Raw genomic sequence first — 14,232 nt, 5'->3', positions numbered from 1 at the left:
GGTGAAAATTGTAACAGAGCTAACAGGTTGAGTGCTTCCTCTGTGCCGGTGCCACGGCCATGCATTTTGTAAGCACCCATGTGAGCCCCACTCACCACATCCTGTGAGCAGGTCTTGTCACAGTCTCTACTTCACAGATGAAGAAACTGAGGCTTAGAGAGGTGATGGAACCTGGCCCAGGACAACCAAATACTGGGAGGTAGCAGCTCCAGAATTTACCCCCCAGGCGCAGCCGACTCCAGATCTGCCACTGATCACTATACTTCTGGTGCAGGCGAGTCTGGTGCACTCCTAAAGAGTCACTACCTCCCTAAGGTTGGTTCTGCTCCCAGGACCCACATGACTTCCTGCTTTCAATCAAGCTGGATGGAATCAACTTAATTGACAACAAACTTGAGAGGGGTATTGGAAATTTCAGAGAGGGATACCCCACAGCCAGTTTTTAGCCTACCCCGAGGCTCCACCCTGCTCCTGGCCAAATACTGCGCTCTGGGCCTTGGCATACTGAGGAGAGTCCCCTCATTTCAAGCACCCACTTAAGTTGCTGAATCCTGACTTAGATTTGTAATAGCCTAAATGGGTGAATGGAGGGGTGATTGGAGGGAGAAACAACTTACGAATATTTTTTATTCATTATTTATTATCTGCTGTTTATAATCAGATTCCCAAGTCTAAATCTAAAAGAAGAATCTGTGAATTTGCTTGTATTTTGCTCATCTCAGAATTTTCCTGGACCAGCAGCAACTCTTCCAAAAATGGAGTGATGAGTCTCCCAATAAAATTGCACCCCAGAAAATGCTGACTTGTGTCAATAGGACAGCACCTTCTCACTAGTAATCAAAATATTGCATCCTCATTGAGAAAGTCAGAGGGCAACTTACTGTCATTAGGTGGTAAGAGGTAATAACTAACAGTGGTAACAAAAATAGTTAAGTCACTATCTTACACTTATCAAGTGCTGATATCCTGTGCACTGCTCTGAGTGGCATCACAGGATGTACATGTTACATGTGGAAGGCAGAACTCTCATCATCCCTGTTTAGAGATGGGGCAGCTCCAGCACAGAGAAGCTGAGCTATTTGTTCAGAGTCGTAAAGCCAGTAAATGACAAAACTAGGATTAAACCGGAACAGTCTAGCCCCTAATCTTATTTCCTTGTACTATTAAAGCAACCAGTCCTCCTCTATCTGTCTGTCAACCAAATCATCTTTATATTTTGGCAAAGAAGACCAAAGCTAACATTTACTTTGTACTTTGTACTTGAAGCTGTCCCACCAAGCGCTGCTGCAGATTGTGAGGGGGGTGGTCTCTGCTGGCCCGATGCTTCATGAAGACGATTTAGATTAAAGATGAGTGGTACTGTATTAGCTTTTCTCTTTATTTTATTTTATTTTATTTTATTTTATTTTATTTTATTTTATTTTAAATCTATTTTAAGAGAAAGAGAGAGAGTGAGCATGCATGAACAGGGAAGGGGCAGAGAGAGGAGAGAGAGAGAGAGAGAGAGAGAGAGAGAGAGAGAGAGAATCCCAAGCAGGCTCCACGCTCAGTGCAGAGCCCAGTGCAGGGCTGGAACCCATGAATCATGAGATTATGACCTGAACCAAAATCAAGAGCCAGACACTGAACCTATTGAACCACTCAGGCACCCTTCTCATCATTTTAATAATTGTGTTACCTTGACCCTTGACAAAATCTCGCTCTTAGTAACATGGATAACACTTTTTTTTTCTTTTTACACAATTATTCTTAGTCTAAACCTGTTTTGATTGCTTTTTACTGGTCATGACAGAGAGAAAAAGAAAAAAAAATACAAAGTGACCTCCAAATTAAAATATGTGATCTTTTCATCTCAAATTCATTCTTGATTCATCAAAAATCATCTGACTTTTTTTTTTTAGTGCAGAGTTTAAAGAATTTTTTCTTGTCTCTCTTCCCTTCTTTCAGCCAAAACTTAAATGTATTGAGAATCCTATTGTGGAAATGTTCTACTCAAAATTCTGACTATTACTCTTTGCTAGTCAAATCATGAGTAAGGGAGTTTGATGGTGCAGAGCTTAGGTTTGCAGATGATTGAGGACTCCAGTTTAAAATTTAAGTCTTTAATATAAAGCAATACTTACATTGTCAAGAATAGTGTTTAGTAGAACTAGGCATCACCAGGAAGATTCCAACAATGTAAGGTTAATTCATGTATGTACAATTATAGATTTGAGGTGAAGCTATATCACTTCTACCCCTTGATTAAGGGGTCTTCTATACATGATACTTTAAAAACAATCAGTTGTGTGTAATGATAAAATTATAACTTGATAATGATTAAATGAAACACCTATATGTATCATCAATAAACCACCAGAATTATAAATACAAAAAAATAAATAAAATAAAATAAAATAAAATAAAATAAAGTAAAATAAAATAAAATTTAAGTCTTTCCCTGAAAGAGCCTGAAACGTGAGGTCGATAACATTATTACCTAACTTTTCAGTAATAAGAACTGAAAGCTTGCCCATTCCTTCGCATGTCACTTCTCAGGTTTATCTTATGGCTTATGTACCATGTATATGATTTCTTACAAGTTCAGTGGATTTCTGAAGCCAGGAAAAAACATGAAAATAAACCAGCAAGCAAGCAAGCAAGCAAGCAAGCAACAACACAACTGTCCTGTTACACTGAATTTCACCCACTGTTCTGCCTGATTCTAATTACCTTCAGTAATTTACCCAGGATGCTTCAGTATAACCACCTGGAAAAGTGAGGGTGGAACTTTGATTCTGGGAGGCATATGGAAATTTAATTACTAGGTTTACAAAGTATTTTAAAATCCCCAGATAAAAGTGACCAGAGGACTACAGAAGAATATCATTATTAGCAGCAGTGGGGTTATGTGGGGGTGAGAGGGGTGCTGAGGATCAAAGGCCGGTGTCCTCTTCTCTACACTGGCCCCTTCGCCCCATCTTCTGCAACCAGTCTCAAGGGGAGATGGAGAAAGAATCATTTATTCACCTTCTGGCTGCAAGAACTGCAGACCTCAACTGTGGCAGTTCTAGCACTGAGGAGAAAATACACATAGGAAAAAAGAAGGCCATGTCTCACTTCCAAATTAAAAAAAGACATTTCTACATGTTTCCATAACCCACAGACTGCTGCCATTTGAGGCCAACCCCTCCAAGTTTTCCTCTTTGTCTAGTGTAGTTGCTGAATCTAGGCCACTGTCAGCAATCCTTTTCATTCACCCAGGCCCATCCCCACGCCTCACAGATGCACAGATTCTCTGGAGACATGTGTACTTTGGTATCAAACAATGCAACTCATGTTTGATTTTGGATAACCTTGCACTGCTGAATAAAATAACCCTTGAGAAAGAAGCAATAAAAGCGCTGTAAGAAAAATGACTCATGTTTCCAAGCTGTCTAAAGTGATCACTTATCCCAACAAATGGTAATTCTTTCAAGACACAGTGGGCATGCACCATACTTGTAAAAGTCTGGGAGAAAAGCCTTGCAACCATTTTTTAAAAAAATTGTGTTAAAATATATCAAAAGAATGTTTCTGGTAGGCTGTACCATACAGGGTATGCTTAAAAACAAAAACAAAAACCACATGGACGTGGAAGCCAAGGTGGATTGGTGCAAGGGGGTCCTTGCTGGTTATGAACGTGGAGCCTCACTGGCCTGTTTCTGCACTTGTTTATGTGCCTCTAATTGTTTTCCATTTTCTGCCCCCATTCGCTAGAGTGCAAAGATGTGAACAAAGTGGCGTATTGCCCGCTGGTGCTCAAGTTCAAGTTCTGTAGTCGAGCATACTTCAGACAGATGTGTTGTAAGACCTGCCAAGGACACTGACCCGTGGAGAGCCAGAGAGGGAGCCTTGTCATTTCATCGTGGAAATGCGTCCATCAAAGAGAGCCACCCAGAGGAAGAGGATTGATGTCCTTGCAAATGCATTACCCTGTGGAAAACGTAACCACTGGTCAGCCCTAGCTGACAGGATTTCAATATTATTTTAACTTCTGTGAAGTGGGATTTATTGATCCAAAGTGCTGGACACAGTATTAGGAGGGAATGCCAGATCGGAGAGATCCAAACAACACAGGGAGACTTGCTTACTGTGGAGCGTTTGTGTTCTTTCGAGTAAATCCAATAGCCTGTTTACCTCCTTGGACCATTAAGATAATTTTTATTATGGACTTAGCAATGACACTGAATCCATTTGTATTTAAAACCGTTTAAAATGTAGCTGTTATGACTTGGTCAACTATGGAAGTAAAGAAGATTCAGAAATCTTAAGTCATAGCTTAAAAATATTTACTATACTTTATCTCAATACAACAGCACCACAATTTAAATTCTAAAACGGGCTTTTAACTGTAATTTAAGGAGCAATTATAAATCAAAAGTAATGAAAGTTTGTATTATTTTTCTTCATTCCACTTAATTTCCTTAGGACTAATCCCCCTGTTCTGAACACTGCTGTGAGCCATATATAAACTATATTAAACCGAACAACAAGGAAGGACTCAGTTTAAGGCAGCGCATCAGTTACTGCGGCCGTGCAAGTCTATAAATTCTGTGCTAAGAGACTGGGGCCAACTTGCCATTGTGCAAGTGAAGCTGAGATTTCCATTAAAACTTTAAGAGAAAAACATTTCAGTTTCATGCAGAAGCCAGACCTGGGGTATGGTAGAGACTGAAGAACCGGGCCCTTTGCTGCCATCACACAGGATGCCTGAGTCCTTTATGTGAGTCACCCCAGCTCAGTTGTGTTTACAACCTCACCGGCCACAGGACAGCTTCTGCCCCGTTGGATTTTTGCATGCATGTTGAGCTTACTGAAATGATGCCGTGCAAAAGATAGACTGGCTCGGCAACAACCAGGCAGACCCTTTCGCTGACAATTGTGATGGGTTCCAGATGTCCCTTCTTTGATATGGCAGAAGGGCATTTATTTATATGAGAGCAAGTGTGTGTGTGTGAGCGGGCGCTTTTGAGTGTGTGGGTAGATGAGTGTGCTTGCACATAAATGTGCTATTTCTGTGAGTTTTTAAAGTAGGCAAGGGATAACAACCAAAGAAGAAAAACTCATGAAGCCTAGAGATCATAAAGCATAATTTTAATAGTCACTCAACCAACTATTTTGTATTTTTTATGGATACTCTGAATGGCAATTAAATGTGAAACCAAGTTTCTTGGGCAAGTCAAATTCTAGAATCAAATCCAGAATCCTAAATTAAATTGACTAGCTCATAGTTTCCCTATCCACAAGTTTCATGTCATGCTCATCAAAAGATTCAACAGCGAGATTAAAAGAAAGCAAAAAAGAAGAGGGTACTTACATATATTTTGTACTTGAACACTTGTAGCTTGCAGCAGGTTCTTGATGAATGTGCTTTGTGTCCTACACGATGTGTACACCATGCTACACGAACACCTCAAACTCCAACCAAATGGCTACTTTGTAAAGATGCTACTTGCAGTTAAAGAGTATGTTCAACTTCAATCCATCACTGTGCTCTCATACTACATGTCCGGTGTTTCACCTACACCATGACCTAATGTAGATGATTAGGTTTTTTCAGAAAGGAAAAGAGACTCACAGACTTCAAAAACCAACCTAACCTTCAGGTTTGCTATGGACAGTCAGCACGGGCTGTTGTTCTGCACACTCAGTCATGGTCATCAATATTTTCTCACCTGCTTTCTGTCTCGACACCACAGCTCATGTCCCTGAGCTTTCCAGAGAAAGCTACTGACGATACCCAAAAATTGCCAGGGCCGCTCTCTCTACTGCTCTTAGAAGACCAGCCAGCGTGCTATCTATTCAGTGAGGGGGGAGGCAGCCCATGAGCAGCGCACCCCCAGCGCTGAATTCACTTGGTCCCTCGTAAAGAGTGGTTAAATTGGTGCTAATGTGCCCTGGTGGAATAAAGAAAGGATGGGTGGTTTCTGTGGCATTTTAGGCATAGGTTTGCCATCAGGACCTGTCTTTCCCCAAATATTCCAAAAAGATTTCTTAATTGACTAACTTGAGTCTATTCTTCACCTCACCTGGAAACTAACATCATGAGGACTGTTGCCTTGGGCCACCTTGACTGGCCCTAGAAGAAGGGGCAGCTAGTGTTCCCTCAGGAGTGTGCACCAGTCCCAAGGCCAGGAGTAGAGAGCTTCCAGGAGCAGCATCGCAGCATCGGATTACTCTGCTAGAAGGAACCAAGCACAGAAGGTTTCCCCTGAGTGGGGGAACACATCATATTCTACAGCACATCACAATACCGCTGCTACTCTGTAGTCAACCACGTGGCTACATGATGCTCTCTTCCTAAATAATAGCAATAGGATTGTCAGTGGAGGCTAAGCCACCATGGCAGGCCCTCCGAAAGTAGTGTGCTATACGGACTACTTAGAGAGACCCAAGGAAACTGGTGCCCTATGGCTGAGAACCGTATCTGCCATCAGCACAATATCCTGCCAAAATGGAAAGGTAAAATCTACCCAACTGATTAAAGCCCTTGAGATACATATAACTCCCCAAACCGTCCATTTCATTAGGAATTTTATTGGAGTGAATGTCACATAGGTATCCTTAATAATACAGAATGAAATTACCTTTGTATTATTGTGATTAGTTGTTGCTTATTATTTTATACTCAGTATTAATGTGGTACACTGTTACTTTTTTTTTGCTTTTGTAAATTATATTCTAATTTATTGCCATGTTTCCTAACACTTGTCCTACATTCATTCTCCTGCTTGTAACGAAAATGAAAAAGTCATTGTAACACTTGATGGAGTGAAATTCCACACCAGGCACAGATTTTTTTTTAACATAGATAATTTAGTGAAAATAAAAATTCAGCTTGTAAGAATGATTCAGATGAAGGTTGTCTATTCCCTGAAAAGCTGGTGTGAAACTTTCAGTAGGAGGATCTTTCCTTTGGAATACCACACTACATTATCCAAATTCTCCAGATAGCATCTGGGATAGAGATAATCTGTTGTATGCATCCTTATTACAGTCTTCAGAAATTGCATATATTTGTATTTCAGTAATATTAAATACAAGGGCTTTAGATATTCCTGGTGGAGCTCTGTCCCCAGATGCCACTAGTCAGCTGTTCTAGCACTAGAAAAGAAGTCCAGATTGACCCATGACTCTTTTGCCCCCACGTTCTTTTGCTTTCCATGTAAATGCTTTCACATAGAAGAGGATGCAAGATATTTCATTGTGGAAAAGGTGCTGAACAAAAGTATTCATATTTGAAGGATTTTTCTATTCAGATTCAGCAGGGAGCATAGAATCATGAAGGGCATACTTTTCCACCTTCAGACATTTCCTCTTAGGCTGAACTAATGGTTCAGCCATCCCTGAGCTGGGGTATTATTATCATATGCAAAGGTAACTCAGCAGTTTTTGAAACTCAGCAGCTAACATAAAGGTGGCCCTTCTGCATGCTTAGCTATTTGTGTATGTTCATAATGACAGTCTCATCAATTATATAAGAAGATGTGGAATACCTAAGCAGATTGTGCTTCAATCCACTTCCTTCCTTCCATACCCACCCGCGCACACATTCCACCTCACCTGAAGAAATCAGGTGCCGCCATTAGATAGTCTTGGGGAGTATTTCTCCAAGGTCATTCTAGGAGCCAGAAGTGGTTGGAGTATTATGAATCCTCAGTTAATGAGAAGAATCTGGAACCAACTGTTTTAACTTCCCACTGCTCTTGCAAAGAGTAGTTTGCTAGGGGCTGGGGAGGGGGGAATACCAAAAAATGAGGTTTGCCTTAGCTTAGATTCCACAGATGCTAGTCTGTCTTCTCATCTACAGTTGTTTTTAAGCTTCTAGTTAATTGTTTTCTCCCACTGAAATATCTAAAGGGTACTATCCTACTTAGGGCACTGACTCGAAGGACAATCTGCTCTCCATGGAGATTCTACCAGTCTCTAGAGAGCACCAGGATCGACTTTCAGCTTTTATGCTCCAAAAAGAGCATTTTTTGACATTTTTCAAGTGAATTAGGAAGAAAAGTTGGATATTGATCTTTGTAACAAAAATGTGAATTTGTGTGGCTAGGACAAGATTCATTACTTTGAAAAGTCAAGGGAAAATACATTCAGCAAGAAAAAAAAGTTACAGCCCAGGAGGACTAGAAAATTCTAAATAACTGGTTGCAAAAAGAGAAAAGATCAGTCACTGAATAAAAAAGTGACAGATAAGCTGCATTTGGAATTCTTTCTCATTCGTATCATCAGAATGTGTGGAATAAACTAACATATGTTTTCAAAAAGAACAGCTGTTCAAAATGGTTTGTGCCTCAGCCTTGAAAACCTCAAGCTGTAACTTAAAAGGAAAACGGTCTTTTCTCCCATATTTTTTCTCAGAGGGTTATTTCTAGCATTCCTTGTCCCTCATTTCATCCACAGATGGTATCTGAGGCCCAAAGTCGAATGGCAGTTTGAGGGCTGGCTCCACTCTGTCAGAGAACCAAGGTTAAGCTTGTATTGTCTCTTGGTTGATGGCTTCCCAAACCCACTGAAAACCTTGAGCTGCATAGATGATGAAAGATAATTTCCAGGGCAATATCTATCTTTGCTAGAACAATGCTGTGTAGTTACACGAGGGCCAAATAGCACCTGATGTCCCAAACCCAAGAATTAGGGAGCCTGAATATTCTTAGTCACCTCAAGGTATGGAACATCATGCCTGACCAGTCAGATTTTATTGCTCCAAACCTTAAGGTTTGTGAAATTCAGTCCAGAGATCTCTTCTTGGACCTTGACTTGGATACCTGAACTTGGGTTTCACATAAAAGGGGGCAAGTTATCCCACCAGCTGCAGGCCTCCCAAAAGTCAGACTGCCTTCAGGTCAATGGCTCAACAGTAGTAGCTTCTACTAGCTCAAGGCCAATGTAATTCTTGGAAGGGTCTGCTTTTTCCCCCCAGCAAGGGCATTTGTGAATAGCAGGCTACCTTACAAGCCTACAGGGCAGTAATAGAGATGAGGCCCCTAAGATCCCAAGCAAATGTGTCAGCAGGAAGGTCTAGACCAAAGCCAGTCCACTCTGTGTCTAGAGAGTGGCACAAACGAAGGTCACTTATTTATGCAACCATTATTTGCTAGGTACCTGTTGTATGCAGGTTCTATGCTAGGCACTAAATGTATGTTTTCTCATTGAATGGGTTACAACAAAACTATGAGGACTATACTGCCAATCCCTATTTACAAGCCTTTCTGGGCTCAGAGAGGTTGAATAAGTTGCTAGGGGCTCACAGAACCAGTGAGGGGAGTGTCACCTCTTTGGCACATGAAAGGGAGCTGCCTGGTCTGCATCAAGGACTGGGAAATTTGGAAGGATGCTCCTCTACCAGAGAGAAAATGACTCCCCAGACCAGAGGATATGGGGTCCTTCTTCCTGGGAAACAGTGGGCCTGAGGACTTGGGAGGGATTTCAGGGGTCAAGGAAGGGTGAACTTTGGGCTCTTGTCTCTGTCGGTGGTGGTGTTCACTATGAAAATTCCTATGTCTGGTGACAAAATTATATGTGGGGACCCAGAGTGGTTTCTAAGCATGTAGTTAGAGTTCATGGGGAGAGGAGGAAAATGAAGGTCAGAGATATTCAAGGATGGATGGTGTCTGCAATGGCAGTTAGCAGCCAAACACAAGAGAAAGCTCTCACCTCCCCTGAAATGTCCTGTTTTGAATCACAGAGCCTGTTCCTGTCTGACAGCCCCCCACACCATTTCCAGACATGCCAGATGGCCTCACTGACCTATTTCAACACAACTAGAGCAGAATGATTCCCATGTTGGCTTCGGGTAAGTTTCAAGAAAGGTGGGTTTCTCTGTTTCAGCCAGAGCTGGACCATCAGGTTGCTGCCAGCAGGCACATTCTTTGACCTTCTGTGGTGGGTCCACAGAGTGGAACCAGGTGTTCTTTCAGCCCATGCCAGAATGTATTGGCCGCCCAACTGGCCACCTGCCTCCACCCCACCGACCGGGCTTTGGCTGGCCCTCTACCAAACAGCTGTGCCGGGAGCCACAGGTGGCCGCCCACGCTTGTGCCCAGGCCAGCAGCTGCATTGGCCTGACTCAGCCTGGCAAGATGGACCTCGTGTGCCTCTGCCCCTCTGCCCCAACTTCTCCCCAGCCAACGGCTGGGGAGAAGGACAACTAAAGCTTAAATACCCTAGGAAATGTTTTTGTGGTCTAAAGGCAACTAATAAATAAACTGTTCTCTTCCCTATCATCAATTTTGGTATTTTATTTTTAAGGATTCAAATTAATCTGATGTAAATGAATAGACATTTAGTTTCTGTTTTAGGGGGTACATTATTGTAAATATAAAAATCACTGGTGCTATATATTTATGAATATAAAGACAAAGGAGGGGCACCTAGCTGGCTCAGTCAGTGGAGCATGAGACTCTTGATCTCAGGGTTGTAGGTTCAAGCCCCATGTTGGGTGTAGAGGTTACTTACAAATAAAACCTTAAAAAATTTTTTTAAAAAGATAAAGGAGGAAGACATCTCAACTTCAAAAAAATAGTCTCTGGGAAATCATCCTAGGTATCTAGATAATAAATACATACAAGAATATTCTTTGACACACTGGAAAAACACACACAGACGTGGCTAAAATAGGAGTTTGAATTAAAGTGGGCAGCAAAACAAAAGATGTTCTCAGCCAAACTAACTGCAATAAGAAATAATTTGATTTATAATTTTATTTTATTTTTTAAAATTTGTTTAATGTTTATTTATTTTTGAGAGAGAGAGAGAGTTGGGGAGGGGAAGGGAGAGAGGGAGACATAGAATCTGAAGCAGGCTCCAGGCTCTGAGCTGTCAGCACAGAGCCTGATGCGGGGCTTGAACTCACGAATAGTGAGATCATGACCTGAGCTGAAGTCGGATGCTTAAGCAACTGAGCTATCCAGGCGCCCCTTATTTTATTTTTTTTAAGTTTATTTAGAGAGAGAGAGAGAGAGAACCAGTGGGGAAAGGCAGAGAGAGGAGGACAGAGGATCTGAAGTGGGCTCTGCACTGACAGCCTAGAGCCCATTGCAGGGCTCAAACTCAGAAACCGCAAGATCATGACCTGAGCTGAAGTCAGACACTCAACCAACTGAGCCACCCAGGCACCCTGATTCATAATTTTAAACTTTCACACAGAAAAAAGCAAAATTGAGAAATTAAATATTTTATTTTGAGATTAAAAATTGTATACTGAAATTTTGAAACAAGTTATTAACCTATAGCCACATTTAGTTTTGAAGATTTTCTGAATGTAAGCTAGGAAGATGTTATTACCTACTACACTTAGGGTCCAACTTCCCACCAATGTGGCAAACTTTTGCTGCAGGGAAACAGAAGGAGACACACTGTTTTATTTCATGCCACATTTGATGTCAACTAGAGAAAGTACATGTACCAACCGTCTCTTATGTCTGGCTTTTTTTTTTTAAGTTTATTTATTCATTTTTAAGTAATCTCTATACCCAACTTGGGGCTGGAACTCACGATCCCCAGATCTGGAGTTACAAGCTCTTCTGACTAAGCCAGACAGGCCCCACTGGCTTTTTAAATCAATACATTAGAACTTAACACTCCAGAGGAGTGTTGTACCCTTCAAAGTAATCACTGGAGATCACTCTGTACTCATTGTAAGAGCAAAATCATCATTCAAGACAGTTTTTAAATTGTTTGTTTGGACTATCTCCCAGGGTAGAATGGATTTGAATTTTGCAAAAGCCCAAAACCAAATCTGGTGAGTAATCTGCATATACTCATTTTGGCTACAAATATCTTATGTGTTTTACAAACTGACCCCAGGTGATACCACAAGAGGAACTCCAAATATGCTTTGAGTGACTACTTTAACGGATTTCACTCATTTGCATAGAAAAGTGCTGGTGTTTTGTCTAAAAACTGTGGGCACTGTTTTACAATCCAACTTAAAATTAATATAACATTTCACTAAATGTTTTACTACTGCAAATTCTAAAATTGGCTGAAAGATTGGACCACCTAAATGGCATGTTATCTATTAAGGAGAAGAAAGATCTCTGACCTCCCAGGGTTGAGTAACCCTTCAATTCAGGAAGCCAAGCCACTTCTCAGAGCCCGGAAGTTAGCACACAGCTGTCCTTAGAGGATTCTCCTTCCTGGAGTCTCTGAAGAAAAAACTAAACCTGATCTTCCAGAGGGCTAATTAACCAGGGTCTGTCAGCAACATTAATGAAGCTGTGGCTGAGTGTGCGGGACTTGGAGCTCTACTTCTTTACCACGGAGTCAGCGACCATACAGATGGGCCCCTACTTACACAGTTCTGCTTCTGTTCCACTTACGTAGCTTGAATCATTTTCCATTTGCTCACATAATTCCGAGATGAGCCTGGTCTTTAACTGGCTGTGTTGGGCTAACAATCCAGTTTCCAGTGTCTTCCGCCGTGGCCCGTCTTCCTCCTAGAGTTTTCAAGGAAGTTGTTAATGATACGTAAACAGATATGTAAACAGAGACTCTTAAGGAATTCTGAGAGTACGTCTCTTGAAGAGGATAGTTACTCCCTATTCATCAAACTTTGAAGTATGAATTTTCACCCTGGGTTTGTTATAAAACAGATACTCATATATCAAGATCAAAATCAATGTTTTTTTTCCCCAACATTTTTGCTGGAACATGCCTCACAATCCACACTTTTTACATCCCTTATGCTACCCCTCCCCCAACCAAATCATTTTAAATTCACACCCTCTCTCTCTAAACAACTTTAAAAGAGTCTCCTTGGGTGGCAAGGAATTCTTGTTTCTCAAAATTAACTGTGACAGCCAGGGTCAGGGACACTGTTGGAGCCCATTGTCACTATAAATCAAGAAAACTTCACTTTAAACTTGTTTATATCCCCCCCCACCAATAGTTTAACCAGATTGGTCTTTTTTATCAACTTCATAATAATTCAGTTGCTGATAATTAACTAGGAGAAAAACCCTGATAAGACAGATAGACGGGGCCCCTTCAGGGAGTTCTAATGAAGAAGAGAGTGAGTTATTATGTATATTTATTTTTAAATGTATTATTTATTTTTAAGAGAGAGAGAGATTGAGAGCAGGAGAGGAGCAGGGGGTGGGGGAACAGAGAATCCGAAGCGGGCTCTATGCTGTCAGCACAGAGCCCATGCGGGGCTCAAACTCATGCCGTGAGATCATGACCTGATCCTAAGTTGGATGCTTAACTGTCTGAGCCACCCAGGCACCCCTGTTATGTGTTTATTTAATGCAATGTCCTCTACAAGAGCAAGGGCTGCTGAGAAATGAGAGGTGTTTCTTATAGTGTTGAAAATATACAATTTAATGTCCTTCACTTAGGCAAGAAATCACCAACTTCTGTTTGTCTGTTTTTGTTTTTATTTACTTTGGGAAATGTCACACCTATGCAAAAGTAGAGAGACCAGTTTAATGATTCCTCCATCACTCAGCCTCCACAATTAGCATCATGAACATTTTTGTTTCCATCTGCCCTTCTCCTCTACTGTGCCATATCTGAACAGAAGCAGACATCATATCATTTCACCTTTAAATACTTTGGAATGTTGGGGGGCCTGGGTGGCTCAGCTGGTTGAGTGTCCAACTTCGGCTCAGGTCATGATCTTGCAGTCCCTGAGTTTGAGCCCCACATTGGGCTCTATGCTGACAGCTCAGAGCCTGGAGCCTGCTCTAGTCTCTGTGTCTCCCTCTCTCTCTGCCCCTCCTCCGCTTGTGCTCTGTCTCTCTTTGTGTCAAAAATTGATAAACTTTAAAAAATATATACTTTGGAATGTATCTGTAAAAGATAAAGACTCTTAAAAAAAACAGCTAGCTACTGTTAACAAGATATTTATATTTTCATTGCAAAATTGAATTTGCTCAGTACTGTCACCAAATTTGGGGAAAGTAATCATAATTGTACACACCACTTAATGTGCACCTATTATGGGCTCTACTCCAGACAGTATTATTACAGGTGCATTCTGTCCCTGATCTTGTCATCATTATTGATTTTCTAGAGGAGGAAACTGGGGCTGGGAGAAGTTGAGAGATGCCTCTTCTGGCAGGTTGAGCCTCGCAGGCCTGCAGAAGACCAGGATTTATGAGAAAACAACTCTTACACCACCACTGCCTGTACTGTTTCTCTGCTGCAAATCACATTTGGGAAGAGGAACATCCAGGTCTCTGCTTGTTGGTCCCAGAAGAGTGT

At 41.4% G+C, this 14,232-nt stretch overlaps 1 protein-coding gene across 1 annotated transcript in view; it reads left to right on the top strand.

Moving 5' to 3' along the window:
• Positions 1 to 5,326, top strand: part of ADAMTS6 (ADAM metallopeptidase with thrombospondin type 1 motif 6) — a 290,745-nt gene extending 285,419 nt beyond the window's left edge. The window contains exon 24 of the mRNA XM_027041049.2: positions 3,739 to 5,326. Within this exon, the coding sequence (XP_026896850.1) occupies positions 3,739 to 3,848 (110 nt within the window). The 3' untranslated portion in view covers positions 3,849 to 5,326. The remainder of the gene's footprint in view (positions 1 to 3,738) is intronic.
• The last annotated feature ends 8,906 nt before the right edge of the window (positions 5,327 to 14,232 follow it).

Source organism: Acinonyx jubatus, chromosome A1 (genome assembly GCF_027475565.1).
Source record: "Acinonyx jubatus isolate Ajub_Pintada_27869175 chromosome A1, VMU_Ajub_asm_v1.0, whole genome shotgun sequence".
In the NCBI taxonomy this organism is placed as follows: domain Eukaryota; kingdom Metazoa; phylum Chordata; class Mammalia; order Carnivora; family Felidae; genus Acinonyx; species Acinonyx jubatus.
This window is presented reverse-complemented; position numbering and strand designations above follow the sequence as displayed.